This window comes from Drosophila subpulchrella, chromosome 3R (assembly GCF_014743375.2).
Source record: "Drosophila subpulchrella strain 33 F10 #4 breed RU33 chromosome 3R, RU_Dsub_v1.1 Primary Assembly, whole genome shotgun sequence".
NCBI lineage: Eukaryota > Metazoa > Arthropoda > Insecta > Diptera > Drosophilidae > Drosophila > Drosophila subpulchrella.
In genome coordinates, this window is record NC_050609.1 from 16,086,657 (window position 1) to 16,097,811 (window position 11,155).

At 42.1% G+C, this 11,155-nt stretch overlaps 2 protein-coding genes across 3 annotated transcripts; both read right to left on the minus strand.

Moving 5' to 3' along the window:
• Positions 1-1,537: 1,537 nt before the first annotated feature.
• Positions 1,538-3,583, minus strand: LOC119548811 (serine protease grass). Its single transcript, XM_037856404.1, has 6 exons — positions 3,415-3,583; positions 3,171-3,343; positions 2,567-2,780; positions 2,452-2,500; positions 2,114-2,307; positions 1,538-2,053 (listed from the first exon to the last, which is right to left on the minus strand). The coding sequence occupies exons 1-6, from the start codon at positions 3,491-3,493 to the stop codon at positions 1,629-1,631; spliced, it is 1,134 nt and encodes a 377-aa protein (XP_037712332.1). The 5' UTR covers positions 3,494-3,583; the 3' UTR covers positions 1,538-1,628.
• Positions 3,584-3,925: 342 nt separating this feature from the next.
• Positions 3,926-10,287, minus strand: LOC119548800 (NADP-dependent malic enzyme). 2 transcript variants are annotated; one of them, XM_037856390.1, is made up of 7 exons: positions 10,068-10,287; positions 7,583-7,757; positions 6,096-7,145; positions 5,882-6,034; positions 5,525-5,819; positions 5,324-5,452; positions 3,926-5,255 (listed from the first exon to the last, which is right to left on the minus strand). In XM_037856390.1, the coding sequence occupies exons 1-7, from the start codon at positions 10,082-10,084 to the stop codon at positions 5,221-5,223; spliced, it is 1,854 nt and encodes a 617-aa protein (XP_037712318.1). In that variant the 5' UTR covers positions 10,085-10,287; the 3' UTR covers positions 3,926-5,220. The 2 variants fall into 2 exon arrangements, with proteins under 2 accessions (XP_037712318.1, XP_037712309.1); XM_037856381.1 differs by having other exon boundaries at positions 3,926-4,386; positions 5,288-5,452.
• Between the last annotated feature and the right edge of the window lie 868 nt (positions 10,288-11,155).

Below are 11,155 nucleotides of genomic sequence, written 5' to 3' on the forward strand. Positions count from 1 at the left end.
AGGATATTTACTTAAATCTTGTCTAGATACAAATGGACAACATGGTTTATTAACAGATTACAGGAAAATAGCCTAGATAAGCATTTACATCTACCAAGATATCAGCTATCCTTTTTATTTAGGTTAAAGTATCTATCAGCAACGAACGAACGAAAGTCGAAATCGTACAAATACTCTTAAATAATTAAGGCAATTAAATCATTTGCTCAATCAGTTATTAGTATTTATTATATCCACTACCAAATCTTTAAACTTAAGAGAGGTATACGTTCTTGGTTAGAGTAATATTATTACTTCTTTTCTTATTCCATACATATTTACGATTAATGATCATATTTATTATACTGGATCATTAAGCATTCGTTAGACAATATTATATATCCAAATATTATTAGGACAGTGGAAAATATGTTTCATCACTAGTGACACCGGACCGGTCGATTAAAAACGATACTAGAGCTTAGAGCGTGGGAAAAGCGATTAAATTCCAGGAAACCCCCTAGCAAGTCGTTCGCTCTGCTATTCGCAGCCAATCTCTCTGTTTCTCCATATCTCTACCCCTCGGAAACCCTCTCAATCACCAACTAGTCGATCTTTGATCATTTCGCGGGGACTGGCACGCGTCAATAAAGTTCAACAGGTGGGCTGAACAACCATTAGAAGCGGTACTTTTTTTCTCAATTAGTATGCTCTCCAATTCCCCGTTCACCTGGCTACGCCCATGGTACGGATCGTCGCCTGCTACCTGGTCGCTGGATCGAAACCCGTTCTTTGGATATGAATATGATGTGGAACATGGAATTTCCAGAACAGAAAATCCCAGCATCGCGGGTAAGATCTCTAAATGCGCCATGCGTGCAAAAAAAAACCCCCAAAATTTGCGGTTTGCAATAAAAATCCTGCTAAGTTTAGAGCCCACGTCACTTAGGATAGGTCGGAAACTCAGGGCCCTATAAAGTTCCATCTTTTAATAACACAGTACTTGATTATTTTATAAGTAATCTGATGGGGGGAACATAAACAATAACCGAGTCGGCTTATCTCGGCTCATTGGAGGGTCTTACAATCCGATTGAGCTCGTATATTAGCCACTTTATCGCGATTGATTAATAGCACAATGCCAACTTAGTATCCTCAAAGCTGTTTAGCCCCCTAGGCAACATACATCGTGATTAGTGCCACTTGATCACTCAAGAGTTTTCAGCGATATTACTCATACGTCACAATTACACAATAATTCTGATTGTTAATATTCATAGAAAATGTGAAATTATTAGCCGGTCTAAGCTAAGCTTAGTTTATAACCCAGCGAAAGCCATTGAATAATAACAAGATTTATTTATGATTCATAGATGGGAAATGAAAATTGTGGATAAACTTCAATAATAAAGATATTACTAAGATTTGGGTTGATTTTCCGATTGCTTTATTTCAAAACATCCAATAATATATAAAACATATATCTTTATCGTCTCTTCCTCACCATATAGGTGTTATTTTATTTAAAACGCATTTCCCAATAAAACCGCAGGTGGTAAATGAGTTTACAAATATGTGTATATTATATTTTTGGGTTGAACTAAACACTAAGATACGCCATATAAACGGAGATCAACTGAAGACTCCCCTCACAGGCCATTTGCAGCCATGGTGTCCGTGATCCACTGGACGTACTCCCCGACATTGGTATAAAGTCCGGGAAGGCTTATCTGTCCACAGGTGACCACACCCTGGCTCACGATTCCGAATTCCACCATTTTCGGGGCAAACTCGCCCAAATACTGGGCGGGAGCTTGGAGCGGACCACCGGAGTCACCTTTGCAGGAATCCTGCAGGTCGCCACCGCCCACACAAAGCTGGGTGAGGGGCACGGCCCTTCTGTAGGCCTGGGAACAGGCGGATCGCGGCTGCAGGGGCACATTCGCCTGGAGCAGCACATCCGAGGAGGAGCCATTTTCCGTGGTGCCCCAGCCAGTAACGAAGTAGGTACTAATCTGCTCCGCCTTCTGCTTCAGCTCCTCCGTGATGGGCAGGCAAATGGGTTTGATGTGCTCTGTTTGGGAGGTATTAAATTAGTAATATCCTTTGAATGGCTTTAGCTAAACAGGCTTACTCTGAAAGGGAACGCTTTTGTTCAGGCGCAGCAAGGCAATATCATTCATTATGTGACGGTTATCGTACTTCTCATGGATCAATTGCTTCTCAATGCCCACATCCACAACAGGTGGGGCACACTTCTTCTTGCGTCCCTGCTGCCGGCAGTCCTCATCCGTGGAGATGCGGTGCTCACCCAGGCGAATCTCGTAGCTAAGGGTAAGAACATAGAAGATCAGGATGAGGTTATTATTAAAGAAAAGAAATTCAAAATGTAAAATAAATATTTTGGGAGGAGCTAAAATTTAGATGAATTCACAAGAATTATTGACCGTATTTATGAATTCATATACTTACAGTTCATCCTGGAGTCCATAGACACAATGAGCAGCAGTCAGGATGTAGCCTATTGTCAAATATATGTACATACTACTATAGTAATGTTATAGGGAATATCACAGGGAAAACCTACGATCGGAGATCATGGCACCGCCGCAGAGGAACTTCGACTCTCCAAACTGATTGTAACGGAGCAGGGCCATCCAGGGTCTGGAGGAGAGCTTCACCTCGTAGCCATTGGCCACACGTTGACTCAGGAAATTGCCGCAATCGAAGCCCTCGTCCTTGAACACGTTCATCACCTTGGAATTGTGCTGAATCTGGGCGGAAGCACAGCAGAAGTGACGCTGAAAGAGAAGGTATCATCAGTACGACTTTCTGATCAACTTTTTTTATTTCATAGAAATCTTGAATTAAACGTTTCCTGAGAATTCATTTGTTTATTGTCTACTGTTAGTTGTAAAGATCAGTTGTTTATTGTGATACATATTTAATTACTTTCTTCTTTACTAAAACAAGCTCAGTAAACTGGTACTACAAGTACTAAAATCTTAATTAATTAAAAGAGTATTTATTCTAACGAATGTGTTTATGTAGAAAAAGGGGGATTTTTTGTTAGATTCGATTAATTTCAACCAGACGCACATTTCACAGATAATGTTGACATTGTACATATTTGCATGGCTATTTTTTTATTAAAACGTTTGTGATGTAAAAAAACATTTTTTTCAACTCACCACTCCATTGAACTCGCCGCAGGAGGCCTTCTGCAGATAGTTGGCGTAGTCTGGCGGTACTTTCTGTCCGGATTTCTGGGCCTGGAGGAGCCGCTCCTCGATGTTCCGGCAGGAGGAGAAGGGCATGCACTGGCCCTGATCGCCATCCGGTGTTTGGCACTCGTCGGCGTAGTCTGACCCATGTAATGTACATCAATATTAGCATTGCACTGAGGCGGTCTCCGATTCGGAGAATTCCCCTAACCTGCTCGGGCAGATTGCACGCCCATCGACGACACGAGGGCAATGCCATATAAGACTGCGAGGCTGCTGCCTATCATCATCTCGCTGGAATCGCTGATCTGGACTGATCGGAACCTGTAGTGTGACGCGCAATTCTGGGCCAACAGACGTTTCAAGCTCGACTGGGAGATAGCAAGCTGAGAAGTTGCGTTTTATACGCCCAGTCGATGAGAGAACGCCGATCGAGTTTAAATCAGAGCTTAAGCCTCTCAATATTTTCGGGCTACCTCAACTTCTCTCCTTGTGATCCGGAATTAACAATCAACCATTTGTGGGAATATCCAAATATTATCAAACATTTGTTTATACTTCCCGAGACAATAACACAAGTTGATTAAAACCGATCTAAGCTGAGATCTCTCACTCTCTTTCTCAGAAAAACTTGATCTCTCTCCTCAGAAAGCTCAGCGAACAAAGAGGCTTCTAGATCTCAAGAAAATACGGGTTATAAAGGATATAAGCAGAAAAGCGAGTATTTAACTTGTGTTTTTATTTTATTGTTTATCGCACATCATCATCATCTAGTCAGTGGTACAATGGCTAAATCGGTCCGATCGATATTTAGGGATAGGGTTTCTAGTTATTGATACATTAGCTCGACCTTGGTAACAATAAATTATAACAAAGCTGCTTAATTGCGTTAATAAATATCAGACATGGCTCAACGAAGAAAAAAAAACATAATCGTCACTCGAATATATCTACAGATATATGGGAACTAAACGATAGAAATCATAAAGTATTAACTTAGATAGTTGGGTAGTTGGTTAACAGCAGCGAATTAAGTTGTTTTACATGTGGAATCGGTTGGATGGTTGGTTGGTTGGGTTGCTCTCACCAGTTCTCGAAGCAGTTAGCTCTGCTGTCTAGCCAATTTTTCTAGGCGGTCGGTTTGCAGTAGGGGGTTCGATAATTTACATAAGTTCCTCGCTCTCTGTGTGTCAACGAAAGGAACATATAGCAATAGATAAATCAATCAATTGTCGAATTTCAGGTGGGTGATTAAGCGTGAATTTGATTTGGTAAATAAGTATAGCTTTGGAGCTCGCTTGATGCCGCCGTCAGAGTTAGTAGTAGTAGTAGACAGAGCAGATCAGTTGGGAAGCTGGGAAATGCACAGAAAATGCAGGGAGAGTTATGGCAAGCGGCGTGGGAATGGAACTGCAAAGCCAATTGGGTAGTTAAGTTACAGCAAACCATAAACATAGCACAGATTAAATACAGATAGGATAGTGGTGATAGGATAGAATAGAATACTGCGTAATTGCTTTTCAGAGGCGTAGTCATCGTCACAGTCAATGTCGTCATTTGGTATCGGTATTTTGGTATCACAAAATTAATAACATGATAATTTATACAAATATAAAAACACGGCATACATACATAATACTATGAACATTTTGAAAATACACTTAAGAATTAATCCGTTGACTCCGTCCCCATCGCACAGGTCCTAACTCTCCCACATCGCTGACCAATGGTCTAGTGGTATTATTAACAATTGTTTAAATTATTTTTTAGTCAACGATGTGGGAGATGCTCGAACCATATCTAAGATGCTGACGGACGGCGCCAACGAATTGATCAACAAACATTTAAAAGAAGTGAGCACTTGAAATCTATCTAGTCTAGAGTAATCTTGTTAGTAGTCGGTTGGTTGTTTGGTTGGTTGGTTGCTTGGTGCTGATGGTGTACGCTTGGAAGTAGTAGAGTGTGTTAGATGCAAAACAGAACGGTGCCATCAATCAGTTGAACGCTTTAATGCTTTTTATTTGATGGCGGCAATGAGCGGGCTTTCTTCGCCTAGAATAAATAGAAATAAAATTAAATTTCACTTTGTTTTCCATAGAGTTTTGTGGGCACTAATTCACGAGTCTTAATGTAGGGCATCCGGGGCCAAACCCATGAAGCCGGCATGGAGCTCTCGTAGTTGAAGTTGTACAGTTGGTTCTCCAGCCACTTGCGCTTGTCCTGCGGCTCCGGATAAGTAGATGCCAAGCCTAGGGAGCAAAATATTAGATTAGTCAAATATTCATATTCGTAAAAAAGGTTTAAAGTGGTTCTTATGTTACCTCTATCGTAGGCACATTTGGTCACGCCAACGGCAATGTTCATTGACACCTCACGGATGCTCGAAAGGGGAGGGTACAGTGATCCGCGCTCAATGTCGCTGGGCTCCACGAAGTTGGCCAGCTCCTGGGCGGCGATAAGGAACATTTCGTCGGGTATGTGGTGGGTGCCTGTGCAGATCACGCCCAAGCCCACGCCGGGGAAGATATAGGCATTGTTGCCCTGGCCTGGGTAGAAGGTCTTCTCGCCGACCTGAACAGGTGGGAACGGAGAGCCCGACGAGAAGATGACGCGAGCCTGTCATTGGAAAAAATCGCATTAAAGGGAGTTTGTAATATGGGTAGACTTAATTAACTCACATCTGTGTGCTTGTAGGCATCTTCGGCAGTGCATTCAGCCTTGCTGGTGGGATTGGACAAGGCAAACACCACGGGCCTCTCGTTGTTATCCGCCATGGTGCGCAGGATCTCGGGTGTGAAAATGCCGGCAGCGGCAGAAGCACCAATGAGCACCTGAGGGTAAGTTTGAGATTAGCCAATCATCTAAAAAAAACAGAGCATAGTAAGTACTTACACTAGGCTTGATGGTGGAGACAATCTCGGCAAGATCCGACATGGGGTTGATGTCCTTGGCATAGTGGATTTTGTGGCCATCTAGGTTGCCCACCTTGCGGCTCTTGGTCAGCAGACCGTCGATGTCCACCATGTAAATTCTGTTGTAGGCCTCCTCGAGGGGCACGCCATCTTCCACCATGGCCTTGACTGTGAGATCGGCAATACCGATGGCGGCTTCACCGGCTCCGGCGAACAGGAAGGTGTAGTCCTTGAAGGACTTGCCGGTGATACGCTTGGAGGCATAGAGTCCAGCGACGGCCACGGAGGCGGTTCCCTGGATATCGTCGTTGAAAGTGCAGTAGGTGTTGCGGTATTTGTCCAGGAACCTAAATGCATTGTGGTTGCCAAAGTCCTCGAACTGGATCAAGGTGTTCTGGCCATAACGCTGCACCACCGCCTCCATGAACTCGTCAATGAAGTCGTCGTATTCGCGTCCAACCACTCGCTTCTGACGCAGACCCACGTACAGGGGATCCTCCAGCAGATCGATGTTGTTGGTGCCCACGTCCACCAAGATGGGCAGGCACTGGTGGGGTTTGATTCCAGCCAGAGCTGTGTACAAGGCCAGCTTGCCCACGGGAATGCCCATGCCGCAGGCTCCCAAATCTCCCAGTCCCAGGATGCGCTCGCCATCCGTCACGCAAATCGCACGCACATTAGGCTCCGGCCAGTTCTTCATCACATCGAAGATGTGTCCACGATCGTTGTAGGTGATGAAGAGACCATGGGGACGCCTGTAGATCAGGCCAAAACGCTGGCAAGCCAAACCCACTGTGGGCGTATAGACGATGGGCATCAGATCCTCGATGTTCTCCGAGAGGAAACGGAAGAACAGCCGCTCATTACGATCGTACAGATCGCTCAGGTAAAGGTACTTGTTCAGCGGCTCCGTGTAGCGGTTCACGGCGATCTTGCAGAGCTGCAGCTGCTCCTCCTGGGTCTTGAAGCGAGCCGGCTGCAGTCCATGGATGCCGAGTGTCTGACGCTCCTCGAGGGTGAAGGCCAGGCCCTAGGAAAATAAATCAAGATGAGTATGTGTCATATTTATATTATTAATAAATATCATTATGATTTAGACACTATGAATTTGAAATTAATCATGATATCATATGAATGTTCTCAATTTGATATATGTATAATACAATATACAAAACTGATCTGGAATTTCAGTTGCATGCAAAATTACAATTATCTTTGAGTGATAAACAAACATTTTCCCTATAAAAGTTAAACATGTTTGGAGAATCCCCTCATAACGCGATAAATATTCAAGTTCTTGTGATAAACAAATTGATTATTGATAAATTACCACTTTATCAGGGCTAGTGCACTCCCATATTGTTAGTTTTTACACTGGAAATTATCAGTTATGTACATTTATGTTTTATAATAACTTTTTGAGACATCTTAAAACCATGTTATATCATTTTTTACGTATTTTCTTACCTTGTTAAGTCGTGGATCACGGATGTGATCAATGCCGCGCACCTGAGAGGGGCAGATGATGTCGCCCACCACCTCGTGATAATGTCGGGCGACGGGAACTGTTGCGGGTGCCACCGTAGTAATTCCTGTTGCTGAAGTACTGCATCGGCACAATTTGCCCACAGTTCCGCACAAGCTGCAAATTGCAAAAGTGCATTACGTGTGTTATTATCTATCAACAGAGCAATTGGAGCACCCCCTGGGAGCTCTTGACTTTGCGAGGGGATCGTGGATGGGCAGCGCCTCTGTCATTCTTGACATTGCCTTGGGGGCACCCACCCCCCATATACTCATATACGGAATAAGAAAAGCCATGTTCAAGGTCTACGTCAGCTGCTTTTTGTTTATCACCGCCCTGGGTACGCCAAATATAAAATGAAAAGCAAAAAAGAAGGAAACTAAGCCGCATTGTTTACAGCTGTCCCCCGGAATTCAAAAACGCCGGCGATAAGGGGGACGGATGGCCTGGCAACATCACGATAAAATCTACCCACAGTCACGATTATAACGCTAGCATCAAATATCTTTATCGGTTTTAGCTGAATAAAGAATTTTGTAAAAAGTAAGTTATAATTTTTACATTATAAAGTAAAGTCAGTATATTTCTAACGTTATCAGACATCATGGTACTATATCTGTAGTTTATCTTTATAAGTACAAAAAATATTGAAAACCTCAAAGAAAATTTATATAAGTTCTGTTGCTAAAGTTCAAGAACATTATCATTTATTTTGATTACGCAAAACTAAAGTAACTTATTTAGATTGAAGGGTGTATGATTCGAAAAAATTAGCTCTTGACCAGTTTAATCATTGAACTTGAAAATGTTATTTTGTTCCTGAAATAGAACTCAAAAAGATTAGATTATAGAGTACAACTACTAGTAATGAAGGGCTTACAAAAATAAATTATGGGCCTTGACAGTATACCATCAATTAATTAAAAACTGTTTCTGTGTACAGTGCTCAAGGAAAACCTTATATTACACCCATCTATCAAACATCTTTTACAGATTAGCCTTATGATCTTGACCTCTGCTGTTGCACGATGTGTATATTTTGCTAGTTTCCAGTTCCATTAGATGGTGCTAATTACGAGAGAGGCAAAATGCGGCGACATAGGCGTGTGACTAATTTCAGTTAGTGGTTCATTGATGGAATCATGCTCGCGGGGAATGGAAATGAGCTGGAAACGAATTTTGGTCAAGTTGGAACCGGTTAATGACGTGCGCCGAACTGGAAACCCCATGACGAGGCCCCAGAGATCCCTTCCTAGCATTTCGGACTGATAATTATCGTTTAGGTAACGCTATCGTTCGTCAATTTTTTTTTTCCAACTGTTTGAACGGCACTCACATGAGCCCCACGTCAAGTGCTAAACAATTTCGCATATCTGTATCTGAGCCAAATACACGGAATAAGTGCGTGTCGTAAATGCTTTCGAGTGATATTATTCTATATCGCTGAGTGTGTGCGCACGGGGCTACCACTAATTATTTTTCGGGTCCAAAATAAAGCCCTAAGAAGGTCGCTCTATAACTGGTGTTCGAAGGCAAAACCTGATAGAGTTCATTAAACTCTTACATTTTTTATTAAGCCAAATTCTTGCTAACGCTCTGCGTGGGAAAGAGATGCTAGATAGCCGACCAGCTGAAAGCAGAAAACATTTCTGATGAACTTGGCAACGAAAAACGCTTACAAAGCACACATTTGTTCGGTATACACACTAAATTTAGAATTTCGCCAGACCATCTTTCGAATATATGATATGTCCATGGAGGTGAAGGTGTTGAATATTCGCTACACAGGAAAAATACGATATGATAATATAATCGACTTTAGAAAGTCTATTTTATTTATTTATTTAAGAATTCCAAGAAAAAGAAAGCTTTTTAAGATCACTTTTAGAATGTGTTTTGAAGAACTTTCCAAAACATGTTTTTCCCAGTGCATGTAGCTATTGATTTTTTCAGCTGTTTGTTGTTTTGGCAGCCAAAAAACGAAGGTAAACTCGAAAACTCTTATGCAACTACAAGGGAAAAGTGAAAATTTTGAAAAACAGCTGTTTTAACGAATAAGAGGAAGTGCGCGAGCGGGAGGGAAGATGAAGGGTCAATGCCAGGCCATGTGCGAATAGCAGTGCCTCTCGCTCGCACCCAGGGAATCCCTGTGCGAATTTTTGTTTGTGTGCCAATGAAACCGAAAGCTGCGCAAGAGAAAAATGAAGAAAAAAAAGGGGGCAAAAACTAAAGAGGGGTGGATATATATGCCGACGCCTTGGCGGCGATTCGTCTGATCCGAGTGACTAGGTCACTGGGCTACCAGCTGGGGCAGTTCCTCGTCCCGAGTCGCGAAATGTTGCATAATTCCCGCCCCCAAAATCGCACACCCACACACACTCACACATCCTGTTCGCCAAAAGTCCTTGCAAAAAGAAAAAAGCTTACCTGGGTCGTGAGAACATTTTTTTTTAGTTTATAATATGTTTTTATATAAATTGTTGGCTCCTATCTCCTCCGTGTGACACTTGTCCGGGTTGCTGGGGCTAATACTTTCGGTTACGTTTGTTAACTTTGCGATGTGCCACGGTCAGCACCAACGACGATTTTCCAGGAATAAATTTGCAGCTCTACGCGCGGTTTTTAACCCTCCCCACAAATTACAAAAACAAAACTGGTGAGACCAGGCGAGGCGGAAACACCACTGAATATAGTGGGACTAAAAAACGGCAAATGCGCTGGGGAGGTACCTGGTGCGAAACTCCACTAAGCTCTAATAAAGACTCTACCCATTTTACTTTTACATACCCATTTTAATTTATGTACCTAATTAGGTCCATTAGTTTTCCAAGGCCCCGTTACAAAGGTGATTTTTTTTAAACCATACATGATTTTCTCAAAACTAATAAAACTGAAGAATCTGATGGTAAGGCGGTTTCCCAACACAATATGTCATGATCAGCAGAGAAGTACCTGATTCTGGTCAAAGCAGCCTCTAATTACTGAGGGAAAAATATACAAACTTGCAAACAAAGCACTCAGACAAAATAACGATAGCCCCATTATCTTGGATTCTGGTTTTCAGGTGGCATTTTTTAAAAATATTTTCTTTGTTGTGGCCAAACATTTTTGTGTCGTAAAAAATCTTTCCTAATTCGATGGCTGGTGTAATTCCCGCTCACCGCGAAATTTTAAAACAAACTTAAAATGGGTGTTTTTTTCTCGCATGAAAATAAGAAAAATTTCATATGACTATTTTAAATAATTTTTATTTTCCTAAGAATAAATAAATGTTTTACGGGGGATCCCTTTTCTCTATTGTATATGAGAAATTTAAAAACAAAATGAACCATCGCTTGATATATCGATAGTTGTAGGGTAAATAAATGTTTTATGGGGGATCCCCTTTCTCTATTTTATTTGAAAAATCTATAAACAAAATGAACCATCGCTTGACATATCGATAGTTTTAAGGTATTTCCGCCACTTCCAGAACTGCCCCACTCCTGCCGGCAAAAGCTGCCATCGACGGGCGG